The sequence below is a fragment of the Heptranchias perlo genome, chromosome 38, assembly GCF_035084215.1.
Source record: "Heptranchias perlo isolate sHepPer1 chromosome 38, sHepPer1.hap1, whole genome shotgun sequence".
Lineage (NCBI taxonomy): Eukaryota > Metazoa > Chordata > Chondrichthyes > Hexanchiformes > Hexanchidae > Heptranchias > Heptranchias perlo.
In genome coordinates this window covers 16,200,003-16,219,444 of record NC_090362.1, presented here as the reverse complement: position 1 = coordinate 16,219,444, position 19,442 = coordinate 16,200,003, and the positions used below count along the sequence as shown (strand labels likewise).

General features: G+C 44.3%; 1 protein-coding gene across 1 annotated transcript in view; it reads right to left on the bottom strand.

The window, feature by feature from the left end:
• The window catches only part of ccdc33 (coiled-coil domain containing 33), a 220,256-nt gene that overhangs the window by 149,672 nt on the left and 51,142 nt on the right, over window positions 1-19,442 (bottom strand). The window contains exon 4 of the mRNA XM_067973542.1: window positions 8,255-8,418. Coding sequence (XP_067829643.1) covers window positions 8,255-8,418 — 164 coding nt within the window. The remainder of the gene's footprint in view (window positions 1-8,254; window positions 8,419-19,442) is intronic.

Below are 19,442 nucleotides of genomic sequence, written 5' to 3'. Positions count from 1 at the left end.
AGGCTTGATGGGCTGAATGACCTCCTCCTGTTCCTAAGGTTCCTGTGCTGATGACAGAACTGTCCCTCTCAGAGGGAGAGCAGCAGGAAGCCAAGAAGATGGAAATCAGGGATGGAAGCAGGAAAATTACAAACAGAACTCACGTTTATATACAGAGCCTCTCGCATTAGAGACAGTCCCACTTTACACTGAGCAACAAGTGGGAGACAAATTAGAAGAAGGTCAAAGAGGTAAGTTTTAAGAAGGCTTTTTAAGGTGAGGAGAGAGGTGGTAAAGAGGTTTGAGGGAGGGAAGAAAGAAAAGAAGGAAATAAAGAAAGAACTTAATTGCATCCATGTGATCAATTAGTGTTAATTGTATTCAGGTGGTGTGTATCAATTGGGAACTTCCTTGTGTCCATTTATAAGAGAGCTGATCTGGGGTGTGGTGTGTGTTGTTGTGTGGAACTCTGAATAAAGGCTTGGAAGCAACTGAAGACCAGGCTCTAGTGTTCTATCCTTCACCACCTGGCTATCCAGTTTTTAAATACCTTTCATGTTCTCTTGCCATCCCAAAGCTCTTCACGTGTAAATGACTTGCTTTTCAACTTTTATATACAGGCAAATGTGGCAGCCAATTTTCACACAGCAAGATCCCACAAAACAGCAATGAGATAAATGACCAGTTAATCTGTTTTAGATGTTGGTTAAGAGATAAATATTGGTCAGGACATAAGAAATAGGAGCAGGAGTAGGCCAATCGGCCGCTCGAGCCTGCTCCGCCATTCAATAAGATCATGGCTGATCTGATCCTAACCTCAAATTCTGAATTCATGTCCAATTTCCTGCCCGCTCCCCGTAATCCCTAATTCCCTTTATTTCTAGGAAACTGTCTATTTCTGTTTTAAATTTATTTAATGATGTAGCTTCCACAGCTTCCTGGGGCAGCAAATTCCACAGACCTACCACCCTCTGAGTGAAGAAGTTTCTCCTCATCTCAGTTTTGAAAGAGCAGCCCCTTATTCTAAGATTATGCCCCCTGGACACTGGAAGAGCTCCCTACTCTTCTTCGAATAGCGCCGTGGGGTCTTTTACGTCTGCCTGAGAGGGCAGACAGGGCCTCAGTTTAACGTCTCATCAAAGGAATGACACCTCCAACAATACAGCACTAAGGTGTCTGCCTGGATTTTGTGCTGGAGTGGGGTTTGAACCCAAAACCTTCTGACTCAGATGCGAGGGTGCTGCCCACTGAGCCACAAGCAAGCTGACTTTAGGCAGCACGGAAACCACACAGTGAGAGACGGCAGCTCTAGCAAGTGTCTCGCACAATATGCAAAAACATCTTCGGAAGGAGCTGGATGCTGGGAGAAGGGGGAGGAACTGTTGGCTGCGTCTGGATGGATGAGCTAAGAGTCTGTGTCCATCGTGTGATCTTATCGTTCACGTGACTTCTGATCCCGTGTATGAATCATAACTTTCCTGGAAGCGTATCACTATTCCGTCTCATCAGCTCGTGAATCTTACCCATCCAAATTAGATGACCTCATCTATGCTTTAAATCACAGTAAAGGCCAAAGGGAACCTAGAATAAGAAATTCCGCAGAGGGTTCCATTTTCCAAGTGTACGGGGGTGGGGTTAACATCTCCCCTCGGCCGCAGCATATCAGGAAATCACAGGCTGACGTGAAATGACGAAAGGACTTGCATTTATATATCGTGCCTTTCGCAACCTCAGAACGTCCCAAAGTGCTTTCCAGCCAATTAAGTACTTTTAAAGTGCAGTCACTGTTGTAATTTAGGAAACGCGGCAGCCAATTTGCGCACAGCAAGATCCCGCAAACAGCAATGAGATGATAACCTGTTTTATTCGTGATGTTGGTTGAGGGATAAATATTGGGCAGGACACCGGGGAGAACACTGGGAGCGTCAGCCTGGATTTTGCGCTCAAGTCTCTGGAGTGGGACTCAAACCCACGACCTTTCTGACTCAGGAGGCCCACTGAGGCACGGCTGGCACTTCTGAGGCCCGGGAAAGGGAGGGCCCCCCCCTCACTGGCTCCACATAGTCAGAAAGCCAATCGCCCAATCTTTGCCAGTACTGCACTACTTCAACAGCAAGAAACCCCCAACGGCTGGCAATTATTCACAGCCTTAAAATGAACTCAAATCACATCACAAACACGATCCTCTGCAAGTTACACCATGCCCAAGGCGACATAACAGGACTTAAAAGGAAGCATTCAAGAGCTGTATTGTGAATATAGAATGCAGTGCAGGTTAGGATTATGGAAGGCGTGTTTTTGTAAAAGATTTCAGTTCACAAGTTAATGACATATCTGGCATTACAGTCCCAATGAAAAGGCATTTAAAATTGAATGGGAGTCCCTGCGATTAATTTTCATATTTAAAATATCGATAACTACTCTTTATGAAAAAATTATCTTTGACTTGAAAGGCAGAATTATTGTCGACTCAAAATGCACCAAATGAAGTGTCAGAAATCTACACTTTCCTGGGAGTGGGGGTATGCCCCAGACTTTGCTAGAAAATAACTCGTACACCTTCAGAACTCACATTCCATTCAATAAACCCACCACTGCTGTTCTGTGCTTCTGAATACCTCCGTTGTTTTTCTCCTGCAATAAAAGTGATGGAATTCTGCAGCCACAGTTATGACAAGCCTGAGTCCTGCTGCACTCTCAGTGTACTTTCTTGTCTTCACAAGTTATAAGGCTATTTTCCGACTGTTCTCGAGCTGTCGGTGAGCCTTTGCTATTTTCCTGGTTGGCATGTATGGAGGTAGTGAGGGGGGAGAGAGAAAGGAAATGGGAAGAGCGAGGAAGGGAGAGAGAAGGAGAGGAAAGTAGGAGGAAAGTGAGGAGGAAAGGGAGGAGGAAAGGGAGGAGGAGAGAGAGGGAAAGACAGAAGGGTTGGAGGTGAGGAAGAGGGAGGGAAGGAGGGGGATAGAATGGGGAGAAGAGGAGATGGAAAGTGAGGGGGAAGAGGAGAGGGAGTGGCGAGAAGGGGAATGAGGGGAAGGTGAGGAAGAGAGTAAGTGTGAGAGGGAGGGTGAAAGTGAGAAAGAGGGTGAAAGTGAGAGGGAGAGGACAGGATTGGAGAGTGAGAGGGAGGAGACTAAGATGAAGAGGTGGGAGCAAGAGAGCAAGAGGGAAGAAAGTATGAGAGGAGACGGTGAGAGGAAGAGAAGATAATTGAGCATTTCCTCAGTTTGGTAATTTATGGACAGTTTGTTGGAGAGTGCTGTGGCCCTGGGCTAACTGAAGACAGCTAGAGCTTGTGGTAGATGTGTCCCACTGCATGAAGCTAAAGACAGGAAAAAGCAACCAATTAAGATTCCAGCTTCTGGTTGCTCGCCAGTGACTCCCCACTGGGAAGTTCAGGAGTGTGGTTCTCTGGTGACAATTGAATTGGGCTCAGTGGTGATGCCTCCCAGAAGTGAATAGCCTACCAACACTCACCATCAAGATTCACACATGAGGACAGGCCACACAAGCAAACTATTGGAGGACTTTTTTTTTATTCGTTCATGGGATGTGGGCGTCGCTGGCAAGGCCAGCATTTATTGCCCATCCCTAATTGCCCTTGAGAAGGTGGTGGTGAGCCGCCTTCTTGAACCGCTGCAGTCCGTGTGGTGACGGTTCTCCCACAGTGCTGTTAGGAAGAGAGTTCCAGGATTTTGACCCAGCGACAATGAAGGAACGGCGATATATTTCCAAGTAGGGATGATGTGTGACTTGGAGGGGAACTGGCAGAACCTGGGGAACTGGAGCTCCGTAAGAGCCAGCACCTTCAGTAGAGGCGGGGAAGAAAATAGGAGAGACATTAATAAATCCTTCAGTACTAGTACATCTCCCCTGGCATTGCTCATAGTGTGAGAGAGGATACAGGGTATTGTGCAGTTACATCGCCACCTGGTGGCCACAGGCTGTAAATACCACATCACCAGGACCCGTTTACATAGGAAATTCCCATTATAACTCATTCCATGGGTATCTGTAACGTTAACTGTTGACATTAAAAACACGAGCAAGAATAGCGCCAATAGGAAGAGAAGCTGATGGTCGGAAACGCATGCATACATGAGATTTTTAATTTAATATATAGATAATTACCTTGGTTATATTAAACGATCGATAGATTATACAATTATAAAGATAAAAAGGGCACTGTACTCATTGGGCTTGATTAACGGAGCTGTTGGTAATTGGTTATAATACATTTTGCTGGAATTTTGCTCCACTTGTCATTTATGGGACAAAAGACATTTTGCGGAGCCGCACCAAACTTTAAAAATTTATATTTTAATCGCAGGCCACAGAGCAACGCATCCAGATTTGTATTTTAATTAAAAAGGTTAAATTTCACCTGGCTCCGAGCCCGCCTCTCTCCCAAACATTACACTGGCACTATACCTGTCTCTTAAAGCCAACCTTGTCTCACATCCAGTAACAATGTTTTTGTTAACGCTTTGTTCTTTCAAGTGAATCAAACTTCCTGTCGGCCATTTAATTTCACATTATCTAGACAGTGGATCTGTTATTGTGAAGAAGCCATAAGCCTTCCATCACGAGAGCATGAATTACTCTGGCAGCCGGGTTCTCTGATTCCAGTTCACGATAAACAAATTGAATAATGGATGTACTTGTCTAATCAAAACCCTCCAAGACTACAACCTTCCAATTTTACACAGACACCCACATACATATACATACATACATATATAATCAAAGGATTATAAGGGAGAAAAAAGCCACATTTGGTTCACTCAAGAGGTCCGTAGGAGTCTCTCTCTTTTCTTTGTTTATAAGCTGCCCCCGGGGGCAATGATTTGTAATGTTTTATAGCACCTGTTCTAGAAAGTGATGATTGCATTCGGAGGAAAGCCACAGAGCTAAAAGGTTTACGAGAGTTTGTGCATTGTTAAAAATTCATGATCGGCGGCAAGCTGCATCGAAGCAATGATTTCATCGAACTCTGACTGGGTGGGGAGGGGGATTGTTGGTCAGCTGTCAGTTTGTGAGACCAAACCTTCCCAAATTAACCGAGCAAATTTCTGGATTAGCATTTTTTTTTGAATTATGACTTTGTTGAACTGTAGTGTTTTTTTTAAAAAAAACTGAGAACACAGTCAATAATAAACTGTCCCCTTTGAGAAGAAAGACTTGCATTTATATAGTGCATAGAAACAGGAGGAGGCCATTCAGCCCCTCGAGCCTGTTTCGCCATTCAATTAGATTGTGGCTGATCTATCCCTAACCCCATTTCCCCACTTTTGCCCCCTATCTCTTGATACCCTTACCTAACAAAAATCTATCGATCTCAGTCTTGCAAGCTCCAATTGACCCCCAGTATCCACAGCCTTTTGGGGGAGAGAGTTCCAGATTTCTACCAGGTGTGTGTGAAAAAGTGCTTCCTGATTTTGTTCCTGCACTGCCTACCTCGAATTTTAAGATTATGTCCCCTTATTCTGGATTCCACCCACCAGAGAAAATAGTTTCTCCGTATCTGCCCTATCAAATCCTTTTAACATCTTAAACACCTCGATCAGCTCACCCTTCAATCTTCCAAACTCAAGGAAATACAAGGCAAGCATCTGGTGAGCGATACTTGTAAGGTACATGTAGTACATGTGTCAGAAGCACCTCACGTACAATGAATTACTTTGAAATACAGTATGGAGGCAAAGGTGGCAGCCATTTTGCACACAGCAAGATCCCACAAACAGCAAAGAGATAAACAACCAGTCAATCTGTTTATTGGTGGTGTTGACTGGGGGAGGAATAAATGTCAGGAAACCATGCCGTCCTCCTTCGAATATTGTCGTGGGATCTGAACAAGCAGAGCATCTGAAAAACGGTATCTCTGACAATGCAGCACTCCCCTGATACTGCAGCCAAGATGATGTACTTTGAGCTATCTTTTCAAAATAAAAAAATGGGCTTTAAATGTCTTTAGCACACGTTTGGTACATAAAAAGAATTGTGGCTTCTGGTATTTTACTTAAACCAGAGGCCTGACTAAAAGAACGAACGAACTTGCATTTAAATGGCGCCTTTCATGACCACAGGACATCACAGAATGCTTCACAACCAATACAAGGGGGTAGATTTTAACTGTCACCGCCAAACGGTACACTGGCGGGTGTGATCGGCCGCCTGTTATCCTTGAGGGGAGAACGCCCTGCTCTCTTCGAGTATTAACCACAGGCTCCTCCAGGGGTAAAATTCCTAGTTTTTATGGCCAGTAGGGAGACTCTCCTGCTTGCACTGCGCATCCCCAAATTTCCAATATACGCCAAGCGAAGTTGGTAAAATTCCCCCTTTAAAGTCCACCTTAAGCACTGAGGCAGGAAGGCGAGCCTTCGGTTTAACATCTGACAACAACAATTTGCACCTTTAACGTAGTAAAACATCCCCGAGACGCTTCACAGGAGCGATTATCAGACAAAAATTTGACACCGAGCCACCTAAGAAGGTATTAGGACAGGTGACCAAAAGCTTGGTCAAAGAGGTAGGTTTTAAGGAGCGTCTTAAAGGAGGAGAGAGAAGTAGAGAGGCGGAGAGGTTTAGGGAGGGAATTCCAGAGCTTAGGGCCGAGGCAGCTGAAGGCACGGCCGCCAATGGTGGGGTGAAGGAAGTGGGCGATGCGCAAGAGGCCAGAATTCAACCAAAAGAGTAGCCCATGTCCTGGTGGTGACCTACTCTTCGGGCCTTGTCCCTTCTACCTAACATTCGTCAATAAGAACGAAACAGTCAGCCGAACCCTGCCAATTGCTTGGTCTCCAGTAACCAAGCTCCTGTTTAATGCAGACGAACATAAAGGTATAAATCATCGCGTTACTGATACTCTGGAGAAATGTGGAGAGCTTCCAGCCATTTTAATAACGGTGAGACTAATACTGTTCGACCCGTCCAACAACACATCGTCAAGCTGCGATAAAGTAATTGCATATTAATGCAGTCATATGATTTATGAATGGGTATAATCAGGCTGCATCTTAACAATAGTTTATGAGCTCATTGACTTTGCTTTGCCATGTGGAAATCAGAGGCCACATTCAGTACACAGTAACTTCAAGCACAAAGCACTTCTTTCATTATATATATGCTCCACCCTGATCAGAAGGATCGATGTCAGGGGTAGGGCAAACTTGCAAAGCTCAAAAACAAACCGCATCTGACAAAGAGCCACAAGTTTTAACTATCGGAGTAACTGTGCGAGGCTGATATTTGGTATCGCAGATTTTTTGACATTTACCAAATCAAAATGTTTCTTTTCCAGAGTATTCCATTTTTATAATACTGATGGACCTCCTCTGGAGGTAGATATTCTGGAGCAGGGCTGGGATGATTAGCGGCCTCCCCGTCCCTTTATTGGCAAATCCGACTAATTGGCAGCTGTAGGAAACGCAGCAGGCAATTTGCGCACAGCAAGATCCCACAAAGCAAAGTGATAAACGACCAGATAACCTGTTCTTAGGTTTTGGTTGAGGGATAAATATTGGCCAGAACTCCAGGGAGAACTCCCCGGCCCTTCTTTGAAAGGGTACCATGGGATCTTTTTACATCCACCGGAGAGGGCTTAACCACTCATCCGAAAGACGGCACCTCCGACAGTGCAGCACTCCCTCAGTACTGCACTGGTGTGTCAGCCTGGATATTTTGTCAAGTCTCTGGAGTGGGACTTGAACCCACAACTTCTGATTCAGGGACAAGAGTGCTGGAGAGAGATGAGCATTGCTAGAAAGATACAATAGCTGGTGAGTGCATTTAAGGGGAAGCTAGATAAGTACATGAGGGAGAAAGGAATAGAAGGATATGCTGATAGGGTGAGATGATGTCGGGAGGGAGGTGGAGCATAAACACCGGCATGGACCAGTTGGGCCGAATGGCCTGTTTCTGTGCTGTAAGTTCTATGTAAGATACAGAGTAACACTCCCTCTACACCGTCCCATCAGACAATCCCAGGGCAGGTACAGCATGGGTTAGATACAGAGTAAAGTATAATACTACCTAATATATTCTGTGCCTCATCAAAATGAAATAAATAGAAATTTTTATTTATTTATTATGAATTCCCAGCATGAAGTTTAATGCAGTGGGAACGTATATTAGGAACTTGGCACAGAAGATCCGGGGAGCATGGGGGGGTCCATCAGGAAATGTAACGCTTTTAGGCATTGTCCCACTCACCACATCTCCGCGATTCATTCATTCTACGACATTCCTTCCAGAAACAACAGAGCTCGGTACTCACGCTGTCCCGAAGGGCTGAGGCACAGAGCCGTCACTGAGGGCCGGCAGGTCGGTTGCTCCGTGCAGTATTATGCTAACTGACTCCTTGCCAGGTCTTGAGACGTGCCAGTCATTGGTGGCGGATGTGAGTGTCGGTTCAGTCTTTCCAGGGGGTGTTTCCACCACCTAAATCAGTGAAAAAATCATTCTCAACTTAGGAACATAGAAATTGCTTGAGGAAAAAAGACCAAGGTCCGTCTAGTTCCCCTTCCACCAGCCTGGTAGTCGCGTGATCCAATGATAATGGAACTGTTGACTAATCAGAGCAATCAATCTCTATCAATGAGTCTACAACAGACCCAGACATGAGACGAGGAAACCCCCAGTGATGGAGAGCTTTGGGAACCATAGGTCCACAGCTACCTGTTTCTCCCAAAGCCTGTTACACTCACCACGTCATGTCTCAAATTACTCATATATTGTATCCCAAAATATCATTTTACAAACTCAGAAATCATTAACTGTAATAATCGAAGAATAAATCTGGATTACAGATCACTGTTTGGTGAACGGACGTAATAAGGGGTCCTTATTTTCACCACGGTTGTGAGTTTGTTCACTTTGGGGTGTGCACTCACCAGCTATCGTGTCTATTCAGGACTTTCTAGCAATGCTCATCTCTCTCCAGCACTCTCGCCTCTGAATCAGAAGTTGTGAGTTCAAGCCCCACTCCAGAGACTTGACAAAATATCTAGGCTGACATTTCAGTGCAGTACTGAGGGAGTGCGGCACTGTCGCAGGTGCCGTCTTTCGGATGAGACGTTAAACCGAGGCCCCGCCTGCCCTCTCAGGTGGACGTAAAAAGATCCCATGGTTCTCTTTCAAAGAAGAGTCGGGGAGTTCTCCCCAGTGTTCTGGCCAATATTTATCCCTCAACCAAAACCTAAAAACAGGTTATCTGGTCATTTATCACTTTGCTTTGTGGGATCTTGCTGTGCGCAAAATGGCTGCCGTGTTTCCTACATTACAACAGTGACCACTTCAAAAGTACTTCGTTGGCTGTAAAGAGCTTTGGGACATCCTGATGCCATGAAAGGCTCTATACAAATGCAAGTCTTCCTCCTTTAAGATGGGAATGGCTAGCTCATGTGCGAGCCTCCTGCCAAAATGCAGAAGAGTTGCTGTGCCTGTTAACAGCGTCCGGCCTGAAACTACACTTCAGGCCTGAGACCCGTCACATTTGGTCAGTATCGAGGAACAGTTCCACAGGCTGGGGAGGAAGGAGGAAAGACTGAACAGATCAAGGTCTTGAAGGGAAACGAGAAAGGCAGCTTCTCGTACACACATTCGCTGTGAGCCATTTTAATACAGACCACTGATCTGTTATACGACGTCAAGCACCTCATCCATTAAAAGCCACATTTGCCCCCAAATATCAAAACTTCCTGTTTAAATTCAAAACGCACCACAGACTTCAATGCTTTGATTATTCGCTTACATAAAGGGTTTGCTGATGAATGCATTAAAATGCCTAGAGTCAGTCCCAATTATGCCTCAACTACTTAATAATAACCTTCATCTGCAGAAACATGTTGGTATTGAGCGAGCATGCAGAAAGGAAAAGAATAATCCATGTACTGGTGCACAATGGGATACTCAAGGTCAAAGCTTACGAGAGTGATTACTGAAAGCTCCAACTGCACCAACAGATGCATGAAAGGGCAGTGCAAACCCTTTCTGCACATAAAATGCAAACGATCGCAGGAGACGTTTAGAAAAGAATAGAAGCACGGTATGGAGCGAGGCGACCTGGCTTCGAAAAAAATATATTTTCTCTGGCGGGGGTGTTAAAAGGGGCAGTTGTCCATTTCCGCACTCCAGCAATTCCCACAGTGCAAAAATGTGGAACTAATTTGAGGGCATTTTTGAAAAATGATAATCATTTTTATAAAAAGTGTTAAAAAAATTCAATTGAATCTTTGCAATAGTTTTTTAAATATTGCTATTACATAAACAATGGATTCTCTCTGCTTGGATACCCAGTTGGATAACCCAAAGTCTGCCCTTTATTCCTGCAAGCAATAAATCAAATGGAGGTACGCATTGAACTCTTTTAGACACTGGTTGGGTTTCACCACAGACAAGCAATTGGCCAAGACATTGGACAAAGGTGCCTTGTAGTGTTTGCAAGTTTCCGTCACTTGGAGTGGGAAGAAACCCTTCCAATGTTCCTTCATGAGGGGTACTTAGAAGGATGCATCTTTGAGATCCATGTTGCACAGCCAATCCCTCAACTGGTGAGCGATGGCGAATGCCACCATGTCCTAGCCATATTTTTGAGAATTATTGGAGTCCCCATCTTGGTAACCTCCTCCAGCCCTATAATCCTCCGAGATCTCTACGTTCCTCCAATTCTTGCCTCTTGTGCATCCCCGCTTTCATTCACCCTATCATTGGCGGCCGTGTCTTCAGCCATCGAGGCCCTAAGCTCTGGAATTCTCTCCTTAAACCTCTCTGCCTCTCTCTCCTCATTTAAGACGCTCCTTAAAACCTACCTCTTCGAGCAAGTTTTTGGTCGCCTATCTTAATATCTCCTTATACGGTTCGGTGTCAAATCTCGGTCTGATAATCGCTCCTGTGAAGTGCCTTGGAACGTTTCACTCTGTTACAGGTGCTATATAAATGCAAGTTGTTGCTGTTACTAACTAAAACAAACAAGTGTCACGACAGAAAGATGAGGGAGAACACAAAATTCAAGTGGTCAAAAACTACACACAGTGTAAAGCAGGTGGCGGGGGTGGGGGGATGGGGAATCAGGGCCTGGAGTGGCTGGCTTAGATGCAATTAATGCCCAGTTTTCTTATTTCTCCACTGGTAGATCTGTGTCTGTTGGACTGGGTTGGGCCCATGACAATCGGGAAAATTGTCAGGAGTCAAGGCCTTGAGCGATCAATGGAAGTGTCAATCAAACAAACCAGCTTTTTTTATTGAGCGACCTAGGTGAAGACCCAAAGGCCTTAATGCAGGAAACAGCCAAGGTTGGAAAGAGATCAGATAAATCAATCAATCAGGTGGCAGTGTGATACATACTTCGCACAAGCAAGAAACTGCGATGCCCGAGGTGAGACGATTGTTATACATTAGTTGATCTGCCGTGGTGTTGCACATGGAAAGTGGGGTGGACCAAGGAAAGTGGGGTGGACCAAGGAAAGTGGGGTGGACCATGGAAAGTGGGGTGGACCATGGAAAGTGGGGTGGACCAAGGAAAGTGGGGTGGACCATGGAAAGTGGGGTGGACCAAGGGAGTTTCTCAGCAATACAGGGTGAGGAGCTGAGAGACTCAAAATGGAGGCATTGGAGTGCCCCTGCTGGCAGGAGGGTGTAATTACTGCATGAACTGTTTACATGGGCAGTTTCCATTCTAAATGGGGACGTACGAATTTAGAATGACAAAAAGATGACAACAGAAAGTAAGGAAGTGCACACAGAAGCAAGATTTAATATATTTTCAACAATAAATAACAATCAGGTAAATCACTCGACAACCATTATTTAATGCCACGTTTAGAGCATCAACATGACCACAACTGACTAATGAAGGGGTTAACACCGAATATATTAATGCTACAATATTCCGATGTGATAGAATACCATGCTGAAACTTTTAATTGGTTTAATTTTTTTAAACTTGACAATACCACAACGTAAAAAGCGCCAAAATATATTAAAACCCCCTCTCTTGTCTTTTAGAAATAGAACATAACGGTATACTCGTAAATGATGCTGCTTTCCTCTCTCAAGTGGCTTAATGCTCTGTTTGTAGAAAGGGGTAGCTGAACGGAGCTTACACAGATTTCTGTTCTGATCCTATTAGCAGAATTCACATTCCAGTCCAAATGTGTCATCTTTAAAGTCCTGGTCCAATGCTTGAAAATATCATCAACATTCTCCAAACCTCTCCTCACAAAAGTGACCTTTGTTTTCTTGTCTCTGGCTCTGTGCTCAATTAAAATTATTCCACGCTGAACATTGCCCTGATTCTCAGACATGGCTCGGTGGGCAGCACTCTCGCCTCTGAGTCAGAAGGTCGTGGGGTCAAGCCCCACTCCAGAGACTTAAGCAACAAACTCCAGGCTGACACTCCAGTGCAGAGCTGAGGGAGTGCTGCATTGTCGGAGGTGCCATTATTCAGAAGGGACCTTAAACCAAGACCCCATCTGTCCTCTCAGTTGGACGTAAAAGACCCCATGGCACTGTTTTGTAGAGCAGGGGCAGGTCTTGAAGGGAAGTATCTCCCCGGTATCACTAAAACAGATTATCTGGTCATTATCTCATTGCTGTTTGTGGGATCTTGCTGTGCGCAAATTGGCTGCCACGTTTCCTACGTCACAACAGTGACTACACTTCAAAAGTATTTCATTGGCTGCAAAGCATTATGAGACATCTTGAGATCGTAAAAGGCGCTATATAAATGCACGTCCTTTCTTTCTTTCCCTTCCAATACAACCAACAAAGGACCAATATTCAATAGATGTACCTGTGCAGTCTTCTCAAACGTCCTCTGGTCTGTGTACGTCGTCAAAGCTCTTTAAAAATGCAAAGTCTCAGTTGAAGCTGGTGCGATAAACAAAACTCTTTGTGGGACTAATTAATAGAGGAGCTCTCCTATGAATTCTGGCAATGTCCAAGAGGGAATTAATACCCTACAACTCTCATGTCATACGTTACATTTAGTAATACAGATGGCCACTAAATATACACCTTACTACCTCAACTAATTCATTTCCTTATGGATAATATCTTGTCCAATTTTGGATCGATTCAGTCGCAGCTTCCAAGCTTGATGACGTTTAAGTTTCCAAAGGGTTTAACGCCAGTTCCCTCGCACAGAATTTCAGCAAACAGTCGCCCGGGTCATCACCCCGGCCCTTGGAAACGATTAGTCACAAAAGCGGAATATTCATCATTGGTCGGAGGTAGTCAACCAAAATAAAATCAAATAAAATCAGGGGTCACATGGGATTCCCATCGCAAGCCTTCTGAATAATTCAACTGAGTCCACAGCTTTTATAGAAGAAAGCAGATACCTGCAAAGGCCTGCACACAACACGTGACCACATCGCCCAGAGCATTATATTTTATTAAGCCTACGAAACAGCTTGAAATTTTGTAATGCACCGCGCACAGGAACAATTATTATGAGCGTACAGAGTGGGCTCCGAATGGCAATTGTGGATCATTTCTCAAAGATTCTGCTGCACCAATTGTTACTCTTCTTGTCCGGAGATTGGTGTAACTCAGGGCCATTGGGGTGCATTTGCAAGGACAGCCTGGCCAGCACGATAACGGGCCAATAACTGGATACAACTCCGCCGCATAAAAGTGCGACCACGTGCTAAAAATATTAAACAATAAAATGTAAAGATCAACATCAGAAATGTGAGCTATTAAGGAGCAGTTTCCCAAGGAGTTTAAGTTATGGACTTATGCTCTACTTGAAAGGGCGGTGGGAGCAGATTCAGTAGTAACTTTCAAAAGGGAATTGGATAAAATACTTGAAAGGGGATAATTTGCAGGGCGACGGGGAAAGGGCAGGGGGAGCGGGACTAATTGGATAGCTTTTTCAAAGAGCCGGCACAGGCTCGATGGGCCGAATGGTCTCCTTCTGTGCCGTATCATTCTACGATTCTATGAGGAACGATTAAGGAAATTGGACTTGTTTTCCAAGGTGAGCCCGTCGGAAGTTTTCAAGATCGATTCGGGAAAATTGTACATTATGACAAGGGATTCAAATCCCAGGGGATACAAGTTAAAACTGAGGGAGTTAGGAGGAAGAAGGGAAGGCAGGAGAACTATTTCACCCAGAGGGGTAATGGAGCTGTGGGACATGGTACCGGGAGAGGACACTGAAGGAAACAGTAGCCATAGGGTCAGAAACAACACATGCGTTTGGAGGGAGGAGGGAATCAAGAGAACTGCTGGGAATAGAAGTTGATGACAGATCTGTTGTTACGCAATTAGTCTCAGATCTCTGATAATTTTTATTACGCTTCATATAGTGAGACCCCCAAGTCCCGGCCAGAATGGAGATGGTTGGAAAACTCTCCCATCAATCACACCTGGAGACCGCACTGCTGAAAGTGACTGGAATTGATTTTACGCATTATGTAACTGAATTTTTCTGGAGAAATAATCCTGCTTTTATCGGGTGACGTTGCTGTAGTTTCAGTCATGAGATCTGTTTGCTGTAGTTCGTAGAGACTCTTTTTAAACAGATTCTGTTTGTTGAGTAAATAGACTGACGTAGTGTGGTGTTTAAATAAACTCTGCTTGTTGTTTACTATAAAATAGACTGTTTGCTGTAAGTCCAGCTTCCAACTCAAGCCTGACACAGTGTTATCAATACTCACTTTGTTTTTATTAACCAACGGTTTCGGAAACCATTGTAGATTACGATTAGCTAATGCAATTACTTTTAAGCTATCCATCAGTTGACATTAATTTTACAGCTGAAATTTAACATGCAAGAAAATGAAAAACAACTACAGCAGTCAGCAGTAACACACGGTGTTGCAGAATTTATCCAGACAATAACTTTCCCAGGAGACGTGCACCCATCCAATTTAACACTCAGACCTTGAAGTTATGAAGTGTGAACCATAGTGTACAGATGCTTAACACACTCGTATGAAATTCCTTTCTCTGCTATTTTAGTGGAGGTATTAACTCATCTGTTTTAATCGGGTTAACGTCTCAGGAGCTGGTTAACGCTTCTGTTAAAATAGTGGAGAAAGGAATTTCCTATGAACACTTTAAGCTTTCCTACATTACAACAGTGACTACACTTCAAAAGTACTTAATTAGCTGTAAAGCGCTTTGGGACTTCCTGAGGTTGTGAAAGGCATCGTATAAATGCAAGTCTTTCTTTCTCATATACTGATATTCACACAGCGTAACTCCAAAGCTTCGAAATAGCGAGCTCCATGCTTCCTGCAGTCGTGCAAAAGTCAAATCAGAACACACTCGCGCTTGTGATTTATGGGATTTGGACGACTATGAAAAGCCTGGCATACATCATTACTGATAGGCTATCCTCTATATATTACATGGAGATCTCCTTGACAGTTCACCATCCAAAATCAATCGGTACTATACGAGATCCTATATCGTGATTCAACATTTGGAAGGACCACATGGCAGTGTGAAGTGGCAGCAGGCGTGAACTATTCCCCACAGTGTATAAAAGCTGGATACTTGGCAGTGAATTACTGGTCGTAATGCAACCTCAATCTTCATGAAAGAGCTACTTAAGCATCGCTCTCGCACTTTACGATGCCGTCTGAGCCCCTTTTACTGCCTCGTAATCCATTCCACACATCCAAATGCCTTCTCTATATATTCCTTAGAAACGCACAGCGAGATAGAGAGCATGAGCCACTGGAGCATCCACACTGGACAAGTAGCCATCGGCCGAGAGACAATCATTCTTTTCCTCTCCGCCCACACTGGGGAGACAGATTGCCTACACTTGTATGTCCCCAAGGTCTCATTGTACACAGCGCTAGTGTCAGTTGTGCCTTTTGTAATCCATGTTGTTAAAACCAATTTGAGTCAGGGAAAATCCTGTGACATTTAAGATATCCTCTTGCCTGTGGGGTGGAGATTGATGTGTTAAACTGAATACTAATGAGAACCCTGAAAAACTCTTGTATAAATACAGGATAAGTTAAAATAATGAAAGAGAGACGCCTGCAGACATTCGGAAAACCTGAAACTATTTCTAACTCGGTAAAATGGAGAAAGTGCAACAAATGCTTTTCAGAAGCAAATATCGACACATCTTAATAACAAATTATGTGAAGGAATAATAGCAGAAATAATAAAACTTTTGTTTCGAATTTCACTTCGCTGCAGATCTGAAACCCGTTTTGAACTGAAGTGTGAACCTATCTTTCTCTCTCATTCTGTTTTCATCCAGGAATCATTTCTTGGGCCAGTGCAGCTGTGCGTGTTTCAGTGGCTGTTGAGATTCCACTGGGGAAACATTTCCGCTGGTTGCCAGGTGTGAAGGATGCACAGAGGATTACACTGTAAATAGCTAAAAGCAACAATAACTTGCATTTATATAGCGCCTTTAACACAGTAAAAACGTCCCAAGGCGCTTCACAGGAGTGTCTTCAGACAAAATTTGACACCGAGCCACATAAGGAGATATTAAGACAGGTGACCAAAAGCTTGGAGGAGAGAGAGAAGTAGAGAGGCGGAGAGGTTTAGGGAGGGAATTCCAGAGCTTAGGGCCTAGACGGCTGAAGGCACGGCCGCCAATGGTGGGGGGTGAAAATTGGGGATGCGCAAGAAGCCAGAATTGGAGGGGCGCAGAGATCTCGGAGGGTTGTAGGACTGGAGGAGGTTACAGAGACAGGGAGGGGGCGAGGCCAGAAATACACAGTGAGTCAGCCAGGTTTCCCTGCGGACATACATCAGGGATGAGGAAATACCATCGCGTACATCAAACCCGTCCCACCCAGAAACAGTGCGCTCATCTATACTGTTTCCCCAGCCCTTGAAGATTTAAAGCCTTGGAATGGCCCATATTATGAGGTGTGTGGCAGGGGGGAGAAAGAGTTGAAACTTTTTAAAGATAAATTAAACCACGAAAGCAAAATAAATAATATAGAAGAGAAAAAAACATTTGCAAAAGCTGGAGCCGTTTCTATAAATGAAAATACTTTTTGAGGGCACAGAAGCATGAGTGACTGTGGGGGAAATTCCTGCTTGATTTTAAAATTCTCATCCTTGTTTTCACGTCCGCCCCCTCCCTAAACCACTCCACCTCTCCGCCTCTCTCTCCTCCTTTAAGACGCTCCTTAAAACCTACCTCTTTGACCAAGCTTTTGGTCACCTGTCCTAATATCTCCTTATGTGGCTCGGTGTCAAATTTTGTTTGGTAATCACTCCTGTGAAAGGCCTTGGGATGTTTTACTATGTTAAAGGCACTAAGTTGTTGGTGTTGCTCTTGTATTTTCTGTTTATAATTTTGCTATGCCTCAGCAATTCTTTGTTTTTTGTTTCTCTTAATCATAATCCCCCTTAAATATCGTCCTTAATTCTCGGCGGGGCCTGTACTGCTGAGTTACTAATGAGTGTGAAACTTCATCATCATATACTAGTGGGTTCTGAGCACCATCATCCTCTCCCTCATTATTAGTAATCATTAGTACACACATCTTTCTCTACACTTGGCACATTATACACACAGGGCTCTTAACTCTCTTCTCGGAAGGGAATCATCTCTCCAAGGACGTCTGTGTGAAAATACAATCTGTCCGAGTGTTAATGAAACCAAGATTGAAGTGAGCTGGGGCAAATTAGCAAGTCAGATGTTTTTGTCTATCTGCTGATTGCTCGGGGCTGACTGCACGCCATCAACAGATGGAGCAAATCCAAACTGGTGGCTGAGGGAGATTCCACTTTCGCTCTGTCGGTATTGCTGCTTCAACGTGTGTTCAGACCTGTCTGATTTTCCACGTGAAGGCAAATGCTGTATTTATCAGTGCTACAGCTGGCCAGTGTCCTGATAATGAACCAGCAACCCCTGTGTCTATCTGTCTGTGTGTATGTGTCTGCGTGTGTGTGTCTGTCTGTGTGTGTGTGTCCGTGTCTGTCTGTATGTGTCTGTGTATCCATGTGTGTCTGTCTGCACGTGTCTGTCTGTCTGTATGTGTCTGCGAGTGTGTGTCTGTCTGCCTGTCCATGACTGTGTATCCATGTGTGTCTGTGTGTATGTGTCCGCGAGTGTGTGTGTGTCTGTCTGTCTGTCCGTGTCTGTCTGTATGTGTCTCTGTGTATCCATGTGTGTCTGTCTCTGTCTGTCTGTGTGTATGTGTCCGCGAGTGTGTGTGTGTGTGTGTCTGTCTGTCTGTGAGTCCGTGCCTGTCTGTATGTGTCTCTGTGTATCCATGTTTGTCTGTCGTGTGTATGTGTCAGCGAGTGTGTGTCTGTATGTGTCTGTATGTCTTTGTGTATCCGTGTGTCTCTGTCTGTCTGTGTACGTCAGGTCGGGGACTAGGGTTGGGCTCAGCTGTGAAGCCCTCAGCAGTCAAACAGCCTGCTGACACTCACTGTCAGAGCACCCGCATGAGAAACGGCCACTTAAGCAAGACACCGGAACGTGAAAAACCCCCCTGGAACAGACTGCCAGTGAGGAGTCAGTGCCTTCAGGGGAGGGAGGGCAGAAAAACTGGCAAAGAAAACTGGTGAGGGTTTCTTTCAGAAAAAGATGATAGGGCAGATTTTCCTGGGTGTAATGGAGCAGTGGGATGCAGCAAATCCAGGAAACTTGGGTGTGGAGGATCGCACACCTGAAAGGGACCCATAAATTATTGGACTTAATACTAATTAACCTGTTTAATTATTGGGTTTTACAGTGTTCACTGCGCTCAATCAATCCAATTACAGGCGGGGAAACAGGGAAATCAGCTCCCGCATCATCCTTTGTCCAAACTGTAATATGATTGCATTTGCACCTTGTTCGCATACTGTCAGATTTCCTTTAAGAGACATAGAATAACCCACAAATCACAGAGCCGTTCCTGAATCGTGCTGTCTTAATATTTTGTCAATTGACTGCATTTGCAGCCTATTTGTTTCATGACTTTAACCAAATCAATCCAATTTATCTTGACAAATACCATCACCGCTGCAGTGACAGTAACACGGAGAGAAAAGGCAAACAGAAAATTACAGTAATTGGAATCACAAAATGGCAGCTGCCTTTATTTAGCCCCAAGGTCAGTGGAGAACCAATCTGCTCAAAGAATCTGTTTACATTTAACAACCGTTCAAATTCATTTTTGATCCTCACTATCGTTTATAGTCGTGAATTAACGTTTACTACAATTTTATCAATTGTGAGGAGACACTCAAAATGACACAAGCTAGTGACTAAGAAAGAAAGACTTGCATTTATATAGCACCTTTCACTACCTCAGGACGTCCCAAAGCGCTTTACAGCCAATTAAGTACTTTTGAAGTGTAGTCACTGTTGTAATGTAGGAAATGCGGCAGCCAATTTGCACACAGCAAGATCCCACAAATGTGATAATGACCAGATAATCTGTTTTTTAGTGATACTGGTTAAGGGATAAATATTGGCCCAGGACACCAGGGAGAACTCCCCCATCTTCTTCAAAATAGTGCCATGGGATCTT